General features: G+C 37.4%; 1 protein-coding gene across 5 annotated transcripts in view; it reads left to right on the top strand.

Annotated features, from left to right (window-relative positions):
* The window catches only part of LRP2 (LDL receptor related protein 2), a 128,265-nt gene that overhangs the window by 84,824 nt on the left and 18,076 nt on the right, over positions 1 to 25,365 (top strand). For 3 of the 5 annotated variants that reach the window (XM_054070467.1, XM_054070466.1, XM_054070465.1), the window contains exons 44-66: positions 612 to 901; positions 2,002 to 2,205; positions 2,483 to 2,512; positions 2,615 to 2,857; positions 3,912 to 4,037; positions 5,593 to 5,712; positions 6,514 to 6,645; positions 7,572 to 7,773; positions 8,232 to 8,527; positions 9,016 to 9,532; positions 11,436 to 11,588; positions 12,060 to 12,230; positions 13,473 to 13,696; positions 14,099 to 14,276; positions 15,178 to 15,374; positions 16,984 to 17,229; positions 18,143 to 18,271; positions 18,961 to 19,080; positions 19,670 to 19,786; positions 20,057 to 20,173; positions 21,539 to 21,676; positions 22,383 to 22,505; positions 23,405 to 23,533. In XM_054070467.1, the coding sequence (XP_053926442.1) occupies positions 612 to 901; positions 2,002 to 2,205; positions 2,483 to 2,512; positions 2,615 to 2,857; positions 3,912 to 4,037; positions 5,593 to 5,712; positions 6,514 to 6,645; positions 7,572 to 7,773; positions 8,232 to 8,527; positions 9,016 to 9,532; positions 11,436 to 11,588; positions 12,060 to 12,230; positions 13,473 to 13,696; positions 14,099 to 14,276; positions 15,178 to 15,374; positions 16,984 to 17,229; positions 18,143 to 18,271; positions 18,961 to 19,080; positions 19,670 to 19,786; positions 20,057 to 20,173; positions 21,539 to 21,676; positions 22,383 to 22,505; positions 23,405 to 23,533 (4,202 nt within the window). The remainder of the gene's footprint in view (positions 1 to 611; positions 902 to 2,001; positions 2,206 to 2,482; positions 2,513 to 2,614; positions 2,858 to 3,911; positions 4,038 to 5,592; positions 5,713 to 6,513; positions 6,646 to 7,571; positions 7,774 to 8,231; positions 8,528 to 9,015; positions 9,533 to 11,435; positions 11,589 to 12,059; positions 12,231 to 13,472; positions 13,697 to 14,098; positions 14,277 to 15,177; positions 15,375 to 16,983; positions 17,230 to 18,142; positions 18,272 to 18,960; positions 19,081 to 19,669; positions 19,787 to 20,056; positions 20,174 to 21,538; positions 21,677 to 22,382; positions 22,506 to 23,404; positions 23,534 to 25,365) is intronic. The other 2 variants (XM_054070468.1, XM_009555564.2) reach the window with 1 other exon arrangement.

Below are 25,365 nucleotides of genomic sequence, written 5' to 3'. Positions count from 1 at the left end.
TCCTGTTTGTGGGAAATCTGTTTATCATTGCAAACAGTGTTCCTTAAGGTAGAATAAAAGCTGGAAGATCAACTAGAAAGAAATATTTATCATATGATACATATTTATGGCTATTAGATGATAAGTGTATGGTGATTATGATATATTAGAATTGGTTTTCCATTTTGTAAAAAGGGAAATTTCTTATCTGAGAAATAGCAGAAAACACATTTATAGTCTCATGTATTTGCTTGTATTACTTGATTGCGTAGATTTGAATCTGCAGAAGGTAAAACTGAAATGGAAATGTGTCCCATTTCATGGGACTGTTGGTTTTCTCTCCTGGTACAATTCGTTTAAATCATACTTATTCCAAAAGTGTATTCTCTCATGTAGTTTTCAGCTGGATTACTTCTGGTACATTATTGTGTCAGTATTACAGAGCTGCTACTCTGCATAGCTATTGAAGCCACAGACTGGAAAATTTGAGAATTTTAACTCATAAGAGCACCCTACGTATTGGTACCCATTGCTAAAATGGCAGATGGTAGTTGCAGGACTAATTGGGGTATGGCTTTATACATCTTAAAAGACTTCTTTCTTTTAAGATGTAATAATTTTTGTTATTTTAGGCAGAAGATTGAGCGATGCACTCTCACTGGTACAAATCGTGAAGTAATTGTTAGCACTGCTCTGCATCCATTTGCAATGACACTGTTTGATCAGCACATATATTGGACGGACTGGAACACGCGTAGCATTTACCGAGCTAATAAGTATGATGGTTCAGATCAGACAGTAATGATCATGAATCTCCCAGAAAGACCAATGGATATTCACGTCTGGGCAAAAAATAAGCAGCAGCAGTGTACCAACCCTTGCAACCAATTCAATGGTGGCTGCAGTCACATCTGTGCACCAGGTAAGCTGTTCTTCTGGATGACTGGAAGCTATTAGTGTTGCCAGTATTAGAGGTAGTAGCATAACAGTTTTAGGCATGTGGGTTTAGCCAAAATATTTCTTATTGTTCTCAAATGTTTATTTTTATTTAAATTTATAAATGCAATCAAAATGATTGCCATTCAAGGTCATCATACTTTGCTAGCACACGTGTGGACTATCTAAGAATCCTCGTAAATAAAAATTATGGGTTTCTCTAATTTAGCCCAAAACATTGTTTTGTGGGATTTTAACGTTTTTTTCCACTAGGATTAGACATGAAGTGAGCTGTGCAGCATACAGTTACATTAGGAAAATGTACTTATACACCAAATACTGAGTAGATGCTTCCTATCACATATTTTAAAAATCTTTATGGGTCACTGTTTCTTTATAGCATGATATTATTATATCTTTACTGAATGATTAATTTCCAAAATTAATGTTCCTACTGTCTTGTTTTAAATGTTGGGCAATTACTAAGAAGATAGTACAAATTGATTTCTTTCTATGCTGTGGGGCGGGTGTCCTTTTAAGTCACGGACTGCATGACGGAGAAACATACTCTGTCATCAGCTGTATATTGGGGTGAGACCTGACTGATGTGTCTCCTGTCTTGTATGTCTGCTTGTGCGTGTGTAAGGAGAGTCAAAGTGCTCCAACAGGTCACAGGTTCAGATGGCTAGGAAGTCAGAATGGAGTTTTGAAAACACTGTTTTGATTTCAAGGGATAGAACCTCAAGATAGAATCTTGCTGCCACTCAAAAACTATTTGTACAACAAGCAAATATTAAGATACTCCAAGCCACGTTCTGATCTTGATTCGTCCGTGGAACTCTGAAACAACTCTTGGGGGGTTGAATGGGTTTGCTTATGCTTAACTGAAATAAAAATCTGTCTAAAAGTCGCTGTACATCTATCTAAGCAGATAGATCTTACAGGACCTGTGAGAATTTCACTGCCTTTTCCAGGGTTAGAGCTGTGAAATGTTTCGTAGAACCCTATCTACAGGATCAATATTAAATTTATTTAATATTTTGTCTTCCCCCCCCTTTTTTTTTTAACTGTCAAACATAACTTCAGGTCCAGCTGGTGCAGAATGTCAGTGCCCCTCTGAAGGTCGCTGGTATTTAGCCAATAATAACAAGCACTGTATTCTGGATAATGGTACCCGGTGTGATACTGGTTTCTTCACATGCCTTAATGGGCAATGTATCTCCGAGCGATGGAAGTGCGACAATGACAATGATTGTGGTGATGGCAGTGATGAGTTAGAAAGTGTGTGTGGTAAGCATTTAAAATAACTGCATGAGAAAGCTATGCAGACTCTGTCTTGCCTGTATTGTTTTTTCCTATGACTTTTGTGGCTTTATCGTGGATCTTGTGGCTGTAGTTTGGAAACAATCCCTTGCTTGCTCGTAGACTTGAGGTCTGATCAGGTCTGACTCTGAGGTCTAGAGCCGATTTGCTCTAGAATCCAAAAGTGCTACAGTATTGAATTTTTATCATGTTTAGCCAATTTCTACTTTGTTTAATTCCAATATGTATTTTACTTTTCATGCAGTCCGTTTTGCAGCTGTGTTTGCCCTTGCAGGTAAAAACATTGTGATTTTACTTGTTATATTGTCAGAGGACTTAGATTACATTTTATCCATTTATATAATTTTATTTTTTTTATTATTATTATTTCCTGCAGCTTTCCATACTTGTCAGCCAACAGCTTTTACCTGTGGTAATGGGCGATGTGTACCCTATCATTACCGCTGTGACCACTACAATGACTGTGGGGATAACAGCGATGAGGTTGGCTGCTTGTTCCGAACTTGTGACTCCCACACAGAATTTACTTGCAATAATGGAAGGTGTATATCTCTACAGTATGTCTGCAATGGAGTAAACAACTGTTACGATAATGGAACATCAGATGAGAGAAATTGCCGTAAGTTTATCCTAATTACCTAGTGCATATTTGAATCTGACTCTTTAGACTAAAGAAGAGGCAAATGTTGTGTATGAAGAATTATGACAAAATCAGCCTTTGCTCAGTTTCTTCATTTACATTGCAGATTCTGCTGTGTGGTGTTTGAAGCAAATAGAATTTTTAAAATATATTCTGGAATACTGTAAGGTGCTATGTTATAACTGCTGCTTTAAATAGTCTACCTTGATGCAACAAATGCTCATGTAATGATTAATGTTAGGTCTTGTGAGTAATCTCATGGACTTTAAAAATATTATTTCAGATTAATTGGATGCAGGGTTTATATTTTTGCAGGATTAACCTGGAGTTTGACAGTGGGTTTTTACTTTGTATCATGCTATATTAATTATGTTCGATTTAATCATCAGGGGTGTGTATTGTGACTCTTACACACAGTTTATATTTGTTCTGTTTAAAGATATATTCCTTATAGCTCTCAAAAAGTTATCAGTTATGTTTGTTTTCCTTAAGATGTAAACTGAGGTTAGTTTAATACTGACTACTATTGCAGTTAATCAAACTATTCATGCCTTTGCACTAAGATTATATTCTTCTCTGGAAAATTTGTATCTGGAAACTAGTGCAATGTGTATGTAAAGACATTTTGTTTTGTTTACATTTTTGTGCACATTGATTATTTTTTAAAATATATTATTTGTGACTTTTTTATTATCAGTGAAATCTGACTATTTGAAATTCCTGGAATATTGGTGGTTGGTGTGATGACTGATACAGTACCAGCTGGTTGCAAATGCCAGCATTATGGTGTAAATACATGTCAGTTTACATTTCCTCATCTCCAAGTATTGGCCTTGGTTTTGTCAGGATTTTTGTCAAGACAAGCAGTTGTCTAATAGTTTGCATATAGCACAAGCAGCGTAAGTGCGTGTAAGCAAGTGAGTGACATGGGACTTTTTTAACAATACTGTGTATCTTTCAATAAGATACAGCTTAATGGTTTTAAGAAAAGCTCTGAAGAACTTTTGCCTTTTTTTTTTCTCCCTCCTTAAAGCGGAGCGCACTTGCCAGTCTGGTTTTACAAAATGTCAAAGCACAAATATCTGCATTCCTCGAACGTATTTGTGTGATGGGGATAATGACTGTGGAGATATGAGTGATGAGAGTCCGACTCACTGTGGTAAGTTAATAGGTGCTCTGTTACTTTTCTTATACTTCTGTAATTTATTCCACTGCTCTTTATATTTGATCTAATTACCTCTGTTCTCAAAAGGTCTACTCTTGCAATACTGACGATGCATTCTATTATTAGCTCTCAATTATCTGAATCAAGCTTTTATCCAATAAAAAGGATCATAATTTTTTTTTAGCATTTTTACACAGCATTTGAGGGATCATTTCTTTTGCTTATTCTGCTCTGTATCCTTTATGGTTTTACAAGGTGATTGGCACTTAAGTATTATGGTAATTTGGCTTTTTCTGGAACTTTTAACATTGGATTATTTGTCCTTCTAATCAAATGAAATTGTATACTGTCTCAGATGTAATTTCTTTTAGCTCTTTCATCTAGTTATGTATACCTTAGGATATGATTCATTGTAGCTTCCAGTTAGTGTATAAAAGTGTCCAGTTTTCATTCAGCCTTAACTACAAAGCAACTTTTCCCATATAAAATGTTCTGGATCCATTTGTAAAACGTAATGAATTTCTCTTTGGCATTGCCTGAGTGGATTGTTTCTGCTTTCTCTAGTTTTCCTAGAGGTACCTGCCTTGAATTAACTATGTCATAATTTTTCTAAAATATGAGTTCAGTTTTCCTTAGACAGAATGTGGTCGCTTTTATCTATGGACAGCTGCGTGTCAAAAATGTGTGGCTATATATACAGACATATATATATGTGCTACTCATGAAAGGTGTGCTTTGTCCCTTCTACTGTTTGTCCCAGCGGCACTGCTGAATTACTTAAATTGAGAAGTGGTGATGGGCAAGAAAGAGGGAGAGGAAGGGAGAATCGGAGATGAAAGAAACTGTAAGATATTAATGAGCAATATGTTAATTATCTTTGATTTCCATCATTGAAAGTACATAGAAGAGCAAGTTAAAAGGCCAGACTGGGACCTTTTCATTATCTTGAAATGATTGAGATCAAGGGGCTCAGCCAAAGTGCAAAAGGAATATTTGCACTGTGCTTAGCTGGAACTGTTCAGTGTTACAGTTTGTTCTTCACTGCCATTAAGAAAAGATTCCTACCTGGAAGTGAAGAAAAATCAGTGAAAGAACAAGAAAAGCATTATCTACCATGAGATATTATTTCTTTACTGCACATTTGATTCCTTTTTAAAACATGGAGTCTGCTACCACCTGGTTTGGTGACTGCAGAAATGAGTATATTGGACTGTGGTGATATTCGTGTGCACAAATCCAAACTGTAAACATAGATCATCTACAGTTGCTGTATGCAATCCTGTTTCCAGGGCAAATTCTGTCTACTTATTAGCTGATACCTATGCCCAAGCAGAGAATTAAGCCCATTTTCTGCACACAAAGATCAAGCTAGTTTGTACAAAGTACTCTTTGCAGACAGGCTGTGAAAAGACATCCTTCCTAGCATAATTTTTTCTCTTTCTTTTTTGGGATCTGTAATATTTTTGCATAACATGGACTCAAAAGCAACTTAAAACAAGTTGGAAAGGTAACAGAAAGAAAGAAGTCATACATAGGTTTTTTCTTCCAGTCTCACTGACTTGCACAAATAGTGAGTTTCGTTGTACATCGGGACGCTGTATTCCTGCTCATTGGTACTGTGATCAAGGAATAGACTGCGCTGATGGCTCTGATGAACCTGCCTCTTGTGGTAAGTTTACATGGTGGGTTATGGGAAATCAGTAATTTCTATTGTAGGCAGCAGCTTGAATCCAGACTGGGTGGAAAATAAGTATCTTCTGAGTTTTTTTTCACCTAGTCTAAGTAATCTGAGTCTCTGAGCAATTCAAGTCTTAAATACTTAAAGCTGTGCATGAAACACAAAGGCTTTTATTTGCCACAGTTGCTTGCTCTTAATGTATAACCTCCTATCTCTTGATAAGGCTGTGATGGTGGTGAATCAAGGGACAAAAGGTAGCAAGTATTTTTGTGTTGTTTTGGCTATAAAAGCAAATGTCATGCTGTAAAGGGACTGCGTGTGCAGTATTGCATTTGAAGGCACATAGGATGCGGGAGAACATTTTTTGGAACGGTATGAGGTGGAGTATCATAGAATTACAATAAATTAATCCTGTATGTAGGATAGAAGCAGATTATAATAGGCAGACGAGGGTATAAGAAGGTGAAAAGATATAATCTCCAGGGAGGAGGAGGAGGGGGGTAACTGCAGTAACTGAGAGTTGATATTACACCATAGTCATTATTTTTCACTGTAAAAGTTGGTGTAACAGAAGGCAGAAGAGAGTCTTCTATGATTTAACCAAGGCTGATAGCTCACTTTGCACACTGCTAGGGTTGCACCTTTAGCTTAAGAAGATGTCTTCCAGCTTATAGCTTAACTCTCTTACGCTTAAACTTCAACTTCTATTTTACCTTTTGTTATCGTAAGATTCAATACCCGCCTCAGTGCAGGTTAGCTTGACAGTCAGTGTGACTATGTTCATTTTTTAAGTGCCCCAAGTGCGGACTTGTTCAAGCGCTGAGTTCAGATGTGATGATGGCAGATGTATCCCAGCAACATGGATCTGTGATGGTGATAATGACTGTGGGGATATGAGCGATGAGGATCAAAGGCACAATTGTGGTAAGTGTTTAATGCAAATGGGTACTGCACTTTCTTTGTTTGTGCTGCAGACATTTCTTGGAAAACAACCAGCCAATCCCCTAGCCCCTACCCTCTGCCAATTTTTATATCCATAAAGGTGCACATTAAGCATGAGTATACTCTTACTATACTTTTGTTTTCATTCCATTGAATTAGAATTTAATATTTTACTGGTTTAAAAAATGCTCTGATTTTGTGGTTACTCTTCTTTGAACTGTTGAGTTCAAATTGAACTATAATTAACCTGGGTTTTTTGTATGATCTTGGCAGGAATAACCGCTTCAGTGGAGATATTCTCTCATCATCATGCAGTGCATATTGTGCATATTATTAACTCCACGTTTTTGGCATAATAGCTTTAAAAATTAGTGAGGAAAAGAAGCCTGGCTGTTTAGAGGGTGAAAAAAGAGGAGAAGGTTCACTAAGCCTGAGCCTGCCCCATGATTCTTTTAACAGCAGCTGGATAAGCTTGCAGTCCTTGCTGGTTTTAACTGCAATGGTACTCCCTTTGTTTGATCCCTGGAACACAGAATACCTTGAAGAAAACAGGGGATAGAGAACCTAGTCCTAATACCTGTTTAGAGAATCAGTCCAGGTGTGTGAAACACTTGTACTGAGAATCCAACGAGAATCAGACCTCCGCACTTGCCAGCGTTGCCTAAGGAATCCTACAGTGCTTCGGCTTCCAGTCAGCTTTCAGGGAAAGAAATGTACAGTGAAAATTAGTGGGAAAGAGCATGAGTTTTGTATATGAGGGTCCAGTGGTATCTATCTCTGCACGTGCAGCAATGCATGGCTCTAATGTGGACTAAGGATGTATATCCAGGCTGTGTGTGCGTGTGGTGGGGGAGGCTGTTGCAGGGTGTAACTTGCTGCTTCATTCAATGAATATGCTCTTCTTTCAGCAAACCGCAACTGCACAGCAGCAGAGTTCACATGTGCCAACAACCGACCACCGCTCAGGAGGTGCATTCCTCGGGCATGGGTCTGCGATGGTGATGCTGACTGCAGTGATGCGTTTGATGAACACCAGAACTGCACACGAAGATCTTGCACAGTAAATGAGTTTACTTGTAGCAATGGCTTGTGCATCCGAAACACCTACAGGTTTGTGACTAACTGAGATGCTGCAGAAATTCTCAAAATTTGCTTAAAGTGAAGGAGCTAATTCAACCTTTTTTTCACTCTAATTAGTTGTTAAGTAGATATGCATATTGTAATGAAACTATTTGTCTGCTCTGCATTTATACATTAGTTTTAACTTGAAAATGCTTTGTAGTTTTCCTTGTTAATGTCCCCAGAGCTCACCATTAGCATTTAATCCCTTTTATTGTGCATGGTAGCCTCTCTTGGGGTGATTCTGTTCAGCTTGTAATGTGTACAGGGAATATAATCAGGACTCACAGGATCAGACTCTATATAATATGACCCTGATTTCTGAAAGTCTTCCATGGGACCCAATAATATCTGACCTGCTTTGGAAATCAGCAGATTGTATCTATCCATGTGCCCTAAAGATAGTCATTGCCTTCTTATATCTGAAAAAAGTGTTCATTCTTTTTCAGATGTGACAGGCGGAATGACTGTGGTGACAGCAGTGATGAAAGGGGATGTGTCTATGAACCATGTCAACAGCACCAGTTTACTTGTCAGAATGGGCGCTGCATTTCCAAGGCCTACATCTGTGATGGGGATAACGACTGTGGTGATGAATCTGATGAGCTGGAACATCTCTGTAGTACACCAGAAGCGACCTGCTCTCCCCATCATTTTAAATGTGACAACGGAAACTGCATTGAAATGGTTAAAATCTGCAATCGGTTGGATGATTGCTTAGATAATAGTGATGAAAAAGGGTGTGGTATGTGTAGATTTATTTCTACTGTCTTATTTAATTTATAATGCTTAGGCAGTTTATAAAAAATGGACTATTATAGCAGCTGCTTAATTACAATCATATCTGTTCCATAGTGGTCTCTCAGAAGGATTATCAGAAATATATATATATAATTTTTTGTTTTAGTTAAATCACATTTATTATACAATGTTTTAACAAACTGTGAAAATTAGCTAACTATGTAAACTAAATATAGCTTATACATTAAGTATTGCCCTTAGATTTCCAATTGCCGTTAAGTGTATATTTTGCACTCAGTGTGTTTGGTGACAGACCTCAAAAGAGCTAAAATTATTTTATATTAGATTCTTTTTCTTGCTCCTTCATTATAGCAGCTCAGATTAATATTCAGCATTTCCAAGGGGTCACAGAGTGACAGAGAGGGTACATTGGAAAGTGACTGCACTATTTTTCTCCTAGCTAGTTACTTGACTAGAACTTTCCTTCCTCAGGTATAAATGAATGCAGTGACCCTTCAATCAGTGGATGTGATCATGACTGTACAGACACACAGACAAGTTTCTACTGTTCTTGTTATCCAGGATACAAACTTATGTCTGATAAACGAACTTGTGATGATATTGATGAGTGCAATGAAACTCCATCAGTATGTAGCCAGATTTGTGAGAACACAGCTGGCTCCTACATCTGTAAGTGTGCCCCAGGCTATATCCGGGAGCCTGACGGAAAAAGTTGCCGGCAAAATAGTAATATCTCCCCATACCTTATTTTTAGCAACCGTTACTATCTGAGAAATCTCACAGCAGATGGCCAGTCTTACTCTCTCATTTTGCAAGGACTGAGAAATGTGGTGGCACTGGACTTTGACAGGGTGGAAAAGAGGTTGTACTGGATTGATGTGGGGAGGAAGGTCATTGAACGAATGTTCCTAAACGGAACAAATAAGGAGACAGTGATAAGTGATGATGTGCCCAACGGGGAAGGTATCGCTGTTGACTGGGTTGGCAGGTAAGAAAATACATTTTCTGTCTTTCTGGGCTACTAAGGAAATCACATGCGAGGGAGTTTATCTTAGCGTTTTTCTCCCACTTCAGATGAAATTCCCAACGAGTGCTGAAATAGTTTTACGCTGTGGATGCAGTCTTATACAACTGCTCTGTTCATCAGCCTATAATACATTACATAACACTTTTCTTTAATTGCTCTCATATCTACTGTACTGAGGCTATATCAGAGTTGCTCTCTCATCAACAATAAAGTTGTGTGTATGACTCATGGGAAAAACTTGTTAGGAAACCACTAATGAAGAGATGAAGCAAGCAGGCAGGTGGGATGTTACATGTGGCTATAGAGTAGGGATTCTGAACTTAGGGTCTTTATTCCTTTGCCAGCGGGCTTCACTTTATGCATAAACAATATGTTACCATAGGTAACTAAATTCCAATGAAGTAAGAACAAACGTTAATGAAATTTAGCTCCTGGACCAATGTGAAGATCATGTTTCTTTTGCTCTTGAAAAATACATCTTTAACTAACAGTAAAATGACTTGATCCACATAATTTGTTGTAGGGATGGCAATATAAGGGTGAGGTAATTGGAAAGTGCTTTGCATTATGGTAATTTTTAATCGCCTGCTGTGTGTCCAAAAGTAGCCTGATTTACTCCCATAGAAACTCCATCCTTATGTGCCTCTGACAGTTTTCTTGACTGTGTTTCATCAGGTTTTGCCTTCTGAATGCAGTACTATCCGTACGAAAAGTTTAAATAACTTCAGACTCTGCAAAATGAGAATGGTTCAAAAAGTCAAATTTGGAACGGATATGAGAATGTTGATATGCATATGTGAATATAATAGATTCTATTTTTAAACCACTTTGTCTATAAACCTGATGATAATCAGTGTTGCTAGCAGTCACAAGTGCTTTATGATCAGTGGAGAGGTGAGGAAAGGAAAACCTAATTTTAGATTAAGTGGTCATACTGCTTCATTACTAATACAATTGTTGAATTATTTCAGCCACCATTAGTTATGCCTTCAGTCAGTTGTTGTTTAGGTGTTTCAGAAAGGCTGAAGGCTGATACAATGGTAGATGAGGTTTTCTGCTCACTTTCAGTACAGGGAGAGGCCAGGAGGATGGGATGCCGTGAGGTGCAAATTAGGGAAGACTGCTTTTTCCTCTCTTCTTGTCAGAATAATACTGCTCAGGGTGGTGTAGACAGAGGCTGTATCTGTCAGGCTATTTCTGAAACGAGCCTGTGGATGCTGGAGCTGACCTCCTCTGCAGACACTTTCAAAATACCCTGCTGTAGTTCTAATTAAATGATGCGCTTTGTTTTGTTGCAAGTTTTTTTAAAAAAAATTGCTTCAGCTTGCATGATTTCTTTCATTACAGCTGTGTATAATTCCTAGGCAAAGTAATAGAAGGGTTAGAAAATTCTAGGTGGAGTTTAAATTAGGCCATCAAACCTATTAGAAATTTTCAAAGGAGAACGTGGCAGCTATTCTGCTGTTTAAGAGCAGAGGTGGCAGCATGGAATGGATAGTGATTCTCTCTAATAGTTTACAGACCTCTTCACCATCGCACTGCATGTCTGTTTTCCTCCTCCTCTTTGCTGGCCATTATTGGTGGAAGAGGAAGGAAAGAGAAGGGGGATTTAGGGATTTATAGGCAAATAATACGTTATTACTCAACTGGGCAACTGTGAGTTTGAATTTTGTAGTAATGAATATAAATGCTGGAACAGCAGGAGTGAAAAGGGCAATTTGGAGAGTGGTGTAGGAGAGAGGTCAGTACAGTATGTGTGTTCTTCCTTTAAAGTGGATTTATTGCTGTTTAGAGTGCTCTGAAGCAAAGTAAACAAAACCAAAAAGTAAATAAAATAAAATTAATTAACTCTAAAACATTTCAGAAAATTGTACTGGGTGGATGCCTACAAAGATTGTCTCTATGTCTCTGAACTTGATGGAAGATTCCGGAAAAAACTGGTGGATCAGTGTGTGGATGCCAACAACACTTTCTGCTTTCAATACCCAAGAGCAATTGTTGTTCATCCAAAATATGGGTAACACTTTTCAAGAGTGCTTTTCCTCTATTTTGCAAATAGTCTTGCAATGTTTCTGAAAATTTGAAATGAGTTTTGAGTGCCTGTACTTGGATTTGTGTGGCATTAGATCTTAATTGCAGCTTAGGAAAAATAGTAACTTATCTTTCATAGGTATATATGCACAGCTGTCAGATATAACCGAAGGTGGAATTTGGTTCCATGTAGACAATGAAGTCTTGATTGCGAGCTAAAAGGCTGATAGTTGTGTGTGTGGTTTGATAGATAGTGGGATTGCCAGTTACGTTCTTTAAAGGCAATTGTGATCACACAATTGTCTGCTCTAGCACTTAAAGTAACAAATATATTAACGTTTTTCTCATCTTCCTCAGGCTCTGCTTTAGTTCTGTTGTGGGAAATACTGTATTTAAGGTATGGCTTCTCATGGCATATTTTTACTACAGTCCTAACTCTAAGTATTTATTTGAATAGACAGATCTACTGGACAGACTGGGCAGATCGAGCCTACATTGGACGAGCAGGCATGGATGGCAAGGAGAAAATGGTGGTTATCTCTACAAAGTTAGAGTGGCCTAATGGACTCACCATAGATTACACCAATGACAAGCTCTACTGGGCAGATGCCCACCTAAATTACATCGAGTACGTATGCAGAAAAGAATAAAACAACTGAATAACTGCGCATGTCAGATCGCAGTGGTAGCATTTATAGATGTCGTGAGCATAAATATGTTTCTACCCACTGACTCTTTAGGAAACTGGAGACAGGATGTAGTGAGCAACACAAATCACTAGATCACACAGTAGCCTAATTCCTATATTTGCATCCTAGGTCCCACTGGAAGTGATGCAAATGTTACAGTGAAAAGATTAACAGCCTGTACTTGACTATGCAACTCTAGGTGTACTGACTGAACCAAAACAAAACTGAGTAGAAAATCACTATTTTTTCCTGCTTGTCTTGTGCAGCTGTAAATAAACTAGTTATGTCATAATAAAATGACGTACAAATTGTTAAGAGATATCTGAAATTTTGTCCATAAGTACAACATGGAATTTCCTTTTAGCATATTGTTGTTTTTGTTAATCAAGAAAAATGTATTAGTTACTTCTAATGTTAGAAAATTTCCACTGAAATATCAATAAAAAGGAATAACTAGCATTCTTTTTCTTGTCATGACACTGAAATACTTTAAAAACAGTTCTTTGTGTTTATACTGGTATTTATATTTTATTCATATTTACAAGTACATTTAGATTTACATTTACTTCTATTCTTTGCATTTGTTCTTCTGGCAGCCTTTTCTATGATGAGGTGTTAAAAATGTCTTTCTGAAAATGAATATTAAGTATATGTATGTTTCTCTGTCTCTTTTTCTTTTCTGTATTTCATAATTTCCCCCTGTAGCAAGGTGAGACTAAAATTCTAAAGTCTTATTAAAGATATCTCATTGGACGAGACTCTAAATCAGAAAGACATGTAAAACCAAGGTATACAGGAGACCTGTTATTGTCTTAAGTGTTCCATTATTAGCAGTCTAAATGATGCAGGCAAGCTATTCTCTCATGTGACAAAAATAACTTGCTGTAAGGCAGTAAATGTGCAAAAATTCATTGGTGTAGCTGATATATGCTCCTGTGGGAAGACTTTAAGTTTCAGTGGATGTTCTTCTATTCCATTTATTTGCCTAAAATAACCTGTTTTATTTTCCCGCATGTCTTAAAATGAATTCATTGAGGATAGTGCTCTGTCATTAGGGACTAAAGAAGCTGCAGTTCCACATTGCATGATCCTGGTCATCAATAATGAAGTAACATAAGCATAGGTAATAAAGATGTTTTAGTATTTATCTGAATGTTTTTCACAGACTTTTCTTTGTGTAGGTACTCTGACTTGGATGGACATCATCGTCACACAGTATATGATGGGATTTTACCTCATCCGTTTGCAATAACAATTTTTGAAGACACAATATATTGGACTGACTGGAACACAAGAACTGTTGAAAAGGGCAATAAATATGATGGATCAGGCAGGACTGTTCTTGTGAACACCACACACCGGCCATTTGACATCCATGTTTACCATCCATACAGACAGCCATTTGGTGAGGAAACGGAATTATATTTGCATTTAGAGGGTCAGCAATTATCCAAATCCTAGTTGTAAAGGGTCCCAAGTGCCCTCAGCTTTTGCCTTTTCTCAGAGGAATAAAATACACAGATAAATGTAGGCCTCTACGATTGTAAATCACCTTTTCCTTGAATAGCAATGACTTGAAATGCATTATTTAAATTAGCTTCTAAAACATCATGGCTTAATAGCCTACATTTCTTGTATACAAAACCCTGTATGTTTCTCTCACTAAGTGCCTACTTATCTATGTTTTGTTTTTCTACTTAATACATTTAAGCTTTCAATATAATATTAGAGCAGTCTGTTGTAGATTGAGACTTTTGTGTCCTGGTATTTGCAAAGTATGATAATATTTAGTCTTCTCTTTTACCAGGTAATAATCCTTGTGGCACCAACAATGGTGGTTGTTCCCATCTTTGTCTAATAAAAGCTGGTGGTCAGGGTTATTCCTGTGAATGTCCTGATAACTTCATGATAGTACAGTTTGGCAATACAGCTCACTGCCTTCCAATGTGCTCTAGCACCCAGTTTCTCTGTGCAGACACCGAGAGGTAAGTCCACTGCTCACCATCATTTTTAGGATGTATTTTTACAGTTTAGTCTTTTCAAAAGAGCATGAAAATAGGCATTCCTCCTGCTTTCACTATGAGTTTGTGGTACACTTGCAATGACAAAGCCAGGAACAGACAGGCTTCTATTTTGGAAAAGTTCTTTGAGACTCATTGTTTAAATGGTATACTTTTTTCTGCTGGTTGTGTGACATTGCTAATGTAGCAAAGTTTGGGATGTTAGAAACATGTGCCTCCAGAAACCATTTCCAATTGAATTCACAAACTGGTACCTTCTCTGATTTTTTGCACATCTTTTACAACATATCTGTTTCTGCCAAATATATGATGCTTGCGGGTGACCCTGGAAAGTCATTTAGCTGATGTGGGGGCACACTTCTGACCTTTTTTCTGAGACAACAGCAGTGGAGGGAGAGGTATGGTGATATAAGAGCTACTGTGCTGATATGGTATCACTCCGGAGCCTTTGAGGCAGGTGTGCTTATCGGGTGGCCTTTTGAAGCAGTGTTACAATGATAGTACCTAGTGAAATTCTCCTGCTAAAGTTCAGGCGAATTAAAATATTGCCTCATTAAAAATACAACTGAAGATTGATTTAAAAAGCATGAGAGTTGGTTACCATGAAAATACATAAAAAATAAGTCCTTATTTATTTGCCGTGAACTTCCTTCTAGAGGCCACCAATATCATCTGTTTCTGGTGACAGTATTCTGGCATATTTTGTTGGCATTTGACAAATGAAACAGAAGACATGAAATTCAAGATGTCTTGGAAGTTTCAAGAATTAACTCTGAGACAAGACTGGGTTTTGTGCTGTAAAATGATGGTTGTGTATCCGTAGAGACATATCCTCAACAAAGAAAACACTGTTTTCTCTTTATAGGTGTATTCCTATCTGGTGGAAATGTGATGGACAGAGGGACTGTCGAGATGGCTCTGATGAGCCCCCTACCTGTCCACATCGATACTGTCCTGTTGGTCAGTTCCAGTGTAATGATGGGAACTGCACAAGTCCATATTTCTTGTGCAATAGCCAGACAGATTGCCATGACAGATCAGATGAAGATCCTGTACTTTGTGGTATGTAATGGCTAAATAAATTTAAGGGTTTTGCCAGTACAAATTGTGTAAACTATATATAAATTTCAGAATAATTTTTCCTTTTTAATAGATGGAAAGGTGAGGTACACAGATGTGGTCTTTTCTCGTCTTGCACCTGTTAGAGTAATTTACACCAGTGCAAAAGCAGATTAAAGGAGAGAAAAAAGGAGAGTAAACATTTTATATTTGAGACAGATTTGCACTGGTGTTAATTGCAGACTAAGGCATAAAATACTAGAAGCAGGACTCACTTTATTTTGTTCAGAGCAAAGCTGTGCTGAGAATGAGGAATCTGAGGTTTCCTAATGCCCAGGTCAGTCTACCAGGTAGGCTCATTTTCCCTGTGTTCTGGAACTTTGCTTGAGGGGACAAAATTATTTCCCTCTGCATTGCACAAAATCCAGTGTCTGTGGGAAGGTTTGTTTTGAAAAGCTATTTGTGATGGCAGCATTTTAGTGATGTAGCCTAATTATACCTGGGGAATAAAGTTATTTCCTTGAAAACCTGTGTTATTTAACATACTTATGTCTAATTTAAAAAAGCCCACCCTTAGTTCTCTTTTTGTAAGTAATGTAGTTCTGGCAGTTGCAAGCTTAGGTAATATAAAGAAGAGATGAAGGAAGAAAGCAGTGTGGTTGTATAATTGATAGTTTCATTGCCTTCCATTGTAAAGTGATCTTAGCAATGACAGAATTAAATAAAATGTCGATTTTACTTCAGTTTGAAATAGCTGAGCTCTTAAGCGTGGCACAGGGGAGTATTAAGTAAGTACAAATGTGCCAGTTGCATGTTTTGTCACTTGTTTTAACATTCTGGTACAATAGAAGTCAGTTTAGGTCTATCTAGTCAGTTTAGGTCTATCTAATTACTTCTGCTTGTTGTCTTATGCATGGGAATAGAGTCCTTTAGTCTGGAAAATGTATGGAAATTATGATATAGTTTCCTCTTGAATGGTTTGGCAGTATATGTTGAAAAGTAGTATGATAGTGTCTAGTTCGACATATAAAGTCTGGAAGTAGAGGTCAACATTGGCTCTTATTTTCATAAACCTTTAGAGCTCCCCCAGTTTGCCGGCACTGCTGCTGTCAGCTTCCAGTGCTTTGCCCCTTGGAAATAGAGGCTGTGCATTTATAGGTTATGGAGCTGTTAACGGCATGGTCTTCTGCTAAGTTTTCCAACCTTTTCATGGTTAGAAGAACAGGCTCATCAGGCAATGTACTTCTGAGTTGGTAGCATGGCCAAAGCCACAATGTCATATAGCTCCTCTGTGAAGGGACTGGGAGCCCCTGCCTCAATCGTATTTGAATGCTGGATTTACTCCCCGCGGCTTTAGGAGAAGACAGAATCTGTCTTGCTCCTAGAAAAATGTAGAGCCTTAGTGAACTTGTCTGAAGTTGCCTGTGGGAAATGTGCCGTGTGTGATTAGAAATCTGTACCTTAACTGGGCAAGTAAATGTAATGCTTTGTATTTTTACTGGCTTTCTTTTTTGACTTTCAGTGTAGACATGGTAACTACTCAATTGACACAACAGCAGCTGACTATTCTTGTAAGTTGTAGCATCCTAACAGCCAATTTTTATTCTTTCAGCTAATCATCAGTGTGAAACTCATCAGTGGCAGTGTGCCAATAAACAGTGTATCCCAGAAGCCTGGCAGTGTGATAGAGAGGATGACTGTGGTGACAACTCGGATGAAGATAGTACTCACTGTGCCAGTAGAACCTGTCCCCCAGGACAATTTAAATGTGATAATGGTCGCTGCATCCCACAGTCCTGGAAGTGTGATGTGGATGATGATTGTGGTGATAACTCTGATGAGCCGTTCCACGAATGCAGTAAGCACAGAGCTGTAGTAAGCTGCCTGCATTATAGTGCTCCAAAAGTAGAGCAGACAGCATTTCTTTTTAGAGCAGACAACATTTTCCTGAGGTTGTCAATTTATTGGAAAGCAATATTGCAATCATGTAGTGAAGAGTGAAAACATAAAGGCTTTGTGATAAACTGGTTTTTTTTTTGTTCTTGAAGGGGATAAATCTTATTTATGCTGGTCAGATTATCAAGAACTGGCATTGTCCCAATGTGGTTTGCTTGATCCTAGCAACATCATTTGCTTGGCCCCTAACAACACTTTGTAAAAAGGATATACACTGATCAATTGCCTATGTGGAAGCAGTGAATGCCAGTTCAACAATTTTTAGCTTGTTTCACTTTGGAGCCTTGCATATGTAATGCTTTTTACAAAAGCAAAGTAAAGTTTCATTCCCTGAAGCCTAAGTTTCTTATGATGATTGGTATATGATTTGGAAACTAACACGTAGAAGGAGAACAAACGCAGACCACAATCCAGCCTGTGTTTATTGTGCTCCACCGTATGTCTCAGTCACTGACCATCTGGAAGAACTTGTGACTAGATTTTGCCATCTGAGGACAGGCTGCCTCTTCTGGCTTTCAGGTTTGGGGCTTCTATTACCACTGTTACCAGCTCTAAATACTGCACAGAAAACCACACTGAATGTGGTTTGAACCTGTCATGGGTTTGTAGCATACACAGAATACAAGCAGCATTGATTGGAAAAGGCAGTAAAATCAGATACTTTTCATGCTTTCTTTTTTACAACACTGAAGGTAGCTGATAGCTCTTTTTGGTAGCAATAATTGACTATGTCACAACGGATTTTGAAAGGCAGAATAGCAAAGACACTTTAATGGCTAAGTAAAACAATTAACTCTGACAACTGTCTCTTTCAGTGGGCCCTGACTATCGGTGTGACAATCACACACAATTCAGCTGTAGAAGCAACTACCGTTGCATACCGTCGTGGGCAGTGTGCAATGGGAATGATGACTGCAGAGACAACAGTGACGAACAAGGCTGTGGTATGTTTGGAGAAGGAAGTTGTTTCAACATAACTTTGTACCTAAAATATTTCTCCAATTTATAAAGGCCTTCATTTTCTGAGAGTTTCCAGTAATAATGTAGCTGGGCATGTCTTGTTTGATATTGGCTAATTGGCCTGGTAGTTATTTGTCTTCAGGAAAAATTCTGTGTGCAGCACCTCATTGTGCAGCTCACTTGAGCTCTGAAGATCAGGATTTTATTATTTTGCCTGACATGTCAAGAGATGAAACAGGAAATACTTTACTCGAGCTAAGCTATTCTAGACAATTAAAACTGTCAGTTTTCTACATTTACTTATCTTGCCTCCTGTGTTAGTGAAACTGTCAGTATGGGCAGTATGATGATGCTTTCCCAGACCTTCACATTTGTGTTGAGACCTCTCATGTGCTTATACAGGAAACTTAGAGGGCATTGGATCACTGTTTCAGAAAAGACATGAAAGTGTAACCACACTATGAAGCCAAGATGCCCTCCTTTGAAAGTACTAAGTTTATCTCTCTGTGTTTCAATCTCAGTTCTATATAGTCATTTCAGCTGTTTCTTTATTTCTTTATTACTTGACCCAGTTAGCAGTACAAACAGCTCTATCTACTTCAACTTCTGTGTTCCATCTTATCCAAAGACTGTGCTAACGTGTTGTTTCACTGGCAAACTGTTTACACTGCAGAGGAGATGACTTGCAGTCCTTATGGAGATTTTCGTTGTGACAATCATCGGTGTATCCCACTGCGCTGGAAGTGTGATGGGGATAATGACTGTGGAGATAACTCTGATGAGCACAACTGCAGTGAGTTCTTTTTTGGCTGTTATAGTATAGCCCAGCTTTTGACTTAACTAGCCTTCTGCTTCTTGAGAGAATGAGACGGACAGCTCTGAACTGCAACTATTGCATTGCTTTTACTGTATAGCCTCTCTTTCCTTTGCTGAAATATACCACAGTGTTGTCGTGTGGAAGCATTCTGAATACATAAAGATACTGGTAAATCCAGTTACCACAACACCAATTCCTGTTTTCCACTGAGAAGTGACATTTGAATTTGGCCCTGTGTACAAATGTAGTATTATCTAGTTCCTTAAACAGTGAGGGTAGATTTTGTTTTTTCTCATGTGGAATAAAAATATTTCTGTATTCTGTGATGAAACAAAATCCACAATGAATTCCCTTTTTTCTGTGTCAAGAGGGATATAGAATATTTAACACAATTAATTGTGTTGAACATAGTATTGGGAGAATGCTGTTCTAACATAATTTAGATCTAAGGATTATACCACGTTATCTGCCTGTATTACTTCTGTCTGGTTTAGTGAGACAGGTGTGGATGTTTAAATCGACACTTGGAGAACTTTTCATATTTGTACATTCATTTTAAATGAAGGTCCTCGTGAATGCACAGAAAGTGAATACCGTTGTGACAATTTGCGCTGTATTCCTTCACGGTGGATCTGTGATCACGATGATGACTGTGAAGACAATTCAGATGAACGTGACTGTGGTGCGTATTGTCTGGATGGTATCTCTTACCTATTCATGCTTTTGTTTCTAATGTGATAAATTGTTCTGCAAAATGATCTTTTATGAGGAGCATCTTTAGTGGACTAATGTTGACCAGATCACTTTAGTCATTCCATCCAAAGTAGAGGATACCACAGTTATAATGATCTTGGATTTTGCAGCCATTTTTAGGACGTTGTTCTCAAAAATTAAAAACTTTATCAATATTTGAACAAGAAGACATTTCAACAGATATTCTGAATATTTTCAGAGCTGAGGACCTGCCACCCAGGTTATTTCCAGTGCGATAGTGGACACTGTGTTGCAGAGCGCTTCAGATGTGATGGAAACGCAGACTGCCTTGATTTCTCCGATGAAGCAACTTGTCGTGAGTTTCAAGCTGTGCAGTTGGTGCTCATTGAGCTCACTTCCAGAAAGATTTGCACTTTACTCTCTCTTTAAGTGACATGAAGTACAGATTTACCTGCAGCACTCAGTGACATCAGTAAAAATTCAGAAACAGTATAATATTTTAAATCAGCTTTTTAGTATAATGATGGGTTGCCACCTCTTGCGTTGGTTGTAAACACATTCCTAATGCTAGTAAATTAATGTGTTTACAAGGTCCTGCAGAAGATACACATGAGTGAATTAAAATTGTTGACTGTCCCATGGCACTGCAAGATCCAGTGTTTCAGTTGTACCATATTCTAACGAGTTCTGTAATGGGATTGTCTTTTATAATGCTCAAAGTTGTGTGTAATAGTTTCCTAAGGCACTTTTCTGTCTTCCTTCTGTATATTCATCTACTGTGAAAAAATGTCTGTTCACTGTAGCTTGTATGGAGCTCCAACTCTAGCTGTTTACCAAGAAAGTACTGTTCCCAGTAGGACTGAAAATACCACCTCTGTGCTCTATCTATGCTGTCTGATGTGGATTTTTATGTGATATTGAAGTGTTGGTTCTGCCTTACATGTTTAAATGATTTTAGGCTTCAGTATTTGGAAGAATTCCTTTCTCTTCATGTTGGTATCAGGGCAGTTCTGTACATCTTCCTGTGTACTGAATTTTAGCACTTACGATTTTAGAAGGGTCATCTGCACAGTAGGACCTTTATTTTCCTGAAGGAAACCACATCCTGGCATGTACATGGCAACGGTTGATCTATCAGAACCTGAGTTCAACTACATTTGGGTTTTCATAAAGGGACGCAAAAGTGTATGAGAAGCTATTGAAAGGGCAAGGGTATGACTTATTTATGTAGATTGGAAGAGTCTTATTTTTTTTAGTTCTCTTTGTTCTACTTCTTCCCCCCCCCCAGCTTTTACAGAATCTCGATGGGTTTTTTGCTATACCAATATAAGTCCTTTTGGAATTAGGTATCTTAGGTATTTTTTTTAGTCATTCATATTTGATGCCAGTGGCATTATTTACCTTTATTACTGAATTAAATTTGTCAGTAATAAGTCAAGTAGTATTTGTTAAATGCACAATGTTTATTTTCAGAAGCTTCTGGAAGTAACTTGCATTGTTTCACTAGTCATTCAAATCTGAATTAATTATGTTATAGCTCCCAAGAAGTCCTCATTTCTTGCAGTCTGTTGCTGTAGATCTTGGCATTGCCTTGGATTAAATCTCCTACTATGGAGAGAAGGGTATTGATAAAACATTATAGAGCTGGGCTGAATATTTTTCCGGAAAACCTAACTTTTCATTGTAAATGAAAATGTCATAACAACTTTCTTTTCTTCAGCAACACGGTATCCTAATGGTACATACTGTCCACCCATGATGTTTGAGTGTAAAAACCATGTCTGTATCCAGCCATACTGGAAATGTGATGGTGATAATGACTGTGGAGATAACTCTGATGAAGAACTTCACCTTTGCTGTAAGAAAGAAAAATTACATCAAAATGTACAATATGCATATAAAATCTCTAATTACAATAGAGAGAACAATTAGAAAATAAATTCTAAATATTTTCTGGAGATTCACACAGACTTAATTCAGGATGAGTGCTGAGAATTTTACTTTATGTGCAAATTCACTTCATCCTCCTACAGTTTTTCTCACTGCTTTGCAGATGTTTGTATATGTGGTTATAAAAGTAGGGAGAAACAATCAAAGAGATAAGGACAGTATTTCATATTTTCAGGTTGGCCATTTGAAATAAGAGCATCAGTTTGCAATTAAAGATGTAATTCAGATAATGTATATTCCCAAAGGTGCCGAGCTTTTAAAGCTATTAAAGTCAGCTAGTTCTAAAAATGTGGTGTTGGAGGTGCTAATTCAACAGTTTTTGTCAGCTGTGCACTATGCAACCACTGAGTGGGTGTGTTGAATTTTCAATCAGTTTACTGTTATATGCACTCAATAGGGGTATGTCTGTGGCCAACAATGATGTCTTCTGACAAAAAGTATGTAATGACCTAACATACAATCACCAAACTGTGGAGGAAATATTCTTTTGGGTCTGAATGCCTCCACACATTTTAAAATACAGGAGACATAGAAATGTCACCAGAGAAAAGTGATTGGGATGATTTGTGACTCGATGGCATGACGTGTGACTGACTTAATCTCTGTGGTTTCAGTGGATATTGCTTGTGAATCTCCATTCCGTTTCCGATGTGAAAACAATCGCTGTATATATAGTCATGAGCTGTGCAACCAGGAGGATGACTGTGGAGATGGAAGTGATGAAAAAGTGGAACACTGTATGTTTACACAAAGTTGAGCAGCAAATTAAGTGATTGTGATGTGCTTAATGTTTGGTAATACTAAAGGAAATGTCAAAATTAAACATAAATTATGAAAACTAGAGCTCGGTATGAGATAACTTGAACTATGCTTATTGGTACTACGTATTCACAGCTCTCCATACAGATACTAAAAATCAGCAAACATTTGCCTGAAAAGTACAGAGCATGGTTTGCAAAGTCACGTTATATTTTATTATGAGAAACAGCTGAATTGTGTTGATTTATTATGAACTCCACTTAAAATAAGGAAGAAGAAAGAGTTGGTTGTATCATTCAATAAGGGTGGGACTTTTAAAATGGGAATAGGGTACTTCTGAACTTGTCACACTGTTACGCACATAGCAACAGTGTTGATATTTAGGCCCAAATCCTGCAGAAGCTCTGTTAATATTCAATATTTTTTTGCTTGTGTAGTTCTTATTGACTATGTTGATTTTTATATTATCAAGTTTAATCAAATTTTATGTGGCTTATTTATATTATTTGCTAACTTTATTGTATGATATTCTTAATAGTTTACTAACATCTCAATAATGTCTTGAAGCCTGCAGTAGGTGTATGAAGTATATTGTTAAAGGGTATGAACAGATTTGCGCTATTAAAAAGAAAGTTCATTAAGCTATTAACAAGAAGAATTTACTCTCTGTCTTTATAAAAGGGTGGGGCTTCTTTTGCTTCATAGAGATATGACTAGAAGACAGAAGGCCCCAGTTACAGTTTTAGCTTTACTACAGAATTCCAAAGTCACTGTAGACATTATTTTACCAGATTGCATCAGCTTCCTCATTAGCAATGTGGAATAGTACTTGTTGTTGGTACTGTATAGCTGAAAGTGTTTATCTTCTCGACTGTAGGTAGAGAACCAACCCCAAGACCTTGTACTACTGAAGAATTCAAGTGCAGTAATGGAAATTGCGTTCCTCTACATTATGTCTGTGACAATTATGATGACTGTGGAGACCATTTTGATGAAATGGGCTGCAGTAAGTAATAATAGCAATAGCGCACAAAATTCCAATGCTGTTGTATCAAAATATTCTCAAAATGATAACGACACATTCTTCTTGAATAGTATATTAAGAAGTATTGGCTTCTAATTTGTCTGTGCTAGGATTTTCCAGTTATCATCTGGTTTCCTTCTTTTTGGGAAAACCTTATGAAATTCAGTGCTCTGAACAGTCCATTGTAGGCTTAGAGTATTTATGCATCACAAAAAAAGGTTTGTTCTTGTTTTGAAATGGGTTGCATTAAGAAGGCAATAATATCTGATATTTAAATCATAATTACAAAAGACCAACCTACGGAATTATTCATGGCAGACTCTGAACTGGTATAGGTTACTCTAGCCTTGTTGAAAATAAAAGTGTATTGAGGTACCTCTATTGTCCTGTTCACAGACATGAAGACAGAATTCTATAAGAACAGCTGGGCTGAGGGCCCGTTCAGATCCTCGGCACAACTTTTATTAACTATGTGTTTTAAATTTACTAGCATCCATTTAGATGCAAAAGCTTTCACTTGAACTTTGAGGCAAGAGAGAATACTCTTGTGAAATCTGGAAAAAAATAATTACTACCTCTTTATATCAATATATAGACAGCTGTGGAGTGACAATATGGGCAGGTACTTGCAATTTCAGTTTGTCAGACTTTGATGGTTACAAGTGAAAATGTGCCAAATGATGCACCTCTGATTTACAACCCAGCATGCCTGCAAAATGCAGATAACTCAGGAGCTTGTAGTGCAGTCCATTTCAAAGCAGCTGGTTCCTCTGTTTCATGTACTGTCCCAATGGTCTTTAGGTAATATAACCTAATGTAATGACTTGATGAAAATATAAAAGTATAAAAAGGATATGAAACAGTGCAAAACAGACACCTTCTCACAGTCAGCATTCTGCTGTTTGGTATGAATGCAGATCTGATGGTAACATTTGTAGCCTTCTCAACATCGAATACCTCTGATAGAAAATAGAATATATTTATGTGTGCATATAATGAATTTATGCTTCTACATGTATATGAAATTGAGCTGTTTATACTTAATTTAATCAGCACTGGGATATATATAAAAAGAGGAAATAATCAGCTTAATGTAGTGTCTCTGCCATACATCTGTACCTTGTTTTCATGCTCTGTCAATAAACATGTTTTGTTTATCTTTTCTATTTATATAGCAGATTTTAGTTTGAAAGTACTTTGTGTATATGTAGAGTGTGTCACAATCAATAGAATGTACTTTGAGAAGAGTATAATTTTTGTTATCTGTTACAGAGTATCTGTTATTTCTGACTTGCCTTTTCCATTATAGGCATATTTTAAACAGCAGTGCTTTCTGTGCAATTAACTGTATTGACTTCAGTTGGTTTTAGATTAGGTACGGCATGAAGAAGCTGACATCATCTTTTTAGTTTTCAGATATAAATAATATAGGACCTCTGTTATGCATGATAGCAATTGAGAATATTTGTTGTTTAGCTGATAAGAAAGGATTGTGTAACAGAGAGGCAGGTTCACAAACGTAGGAGTTAAAAATAAATTCTCTAAAACAGTTTCTGCACTTTCTGCAGATTTGTGGCAATGTAACATGCCATTTCCCTTAAGGAAAAGTGAACTTGGATGGTTATGGATCTTATCCTGACCCTGTTCACTTGCTTCTAGAGGTTAAACAACTTAGTTGACAGCATCTTGACCAGCGTTTACCTCCCTCTTCTCATTAGATACGCCTTGGAGAGAGGATGTTTGCGTTAATTGTTTTGATTAGGGAAAAAAAGGAAAGAAAACTCATGTTGCCTATTTGAAAACCATTTTCAATG

The sequence above is a fragment of the Cuculus canorus genome, chromosome 6, assembly GCF_017976375.1.
Source record: "Cuculus canorus isolate bCucCan1 chromosome 6, bCucCan1.pri, whole genome shotgun sequence".
Classification (NCBI taxonomy): domain Eukaryota; kingdom Metazoa; phylum Chordata; class Aves; order Cuculiformes; family Cuculidae; genus Cuculus; species Cuculus canorus.
Note: the sequence above shows the minus strand (reverse complement) of the source record. Positions and strands in the feature narration are given on the sequence as shown.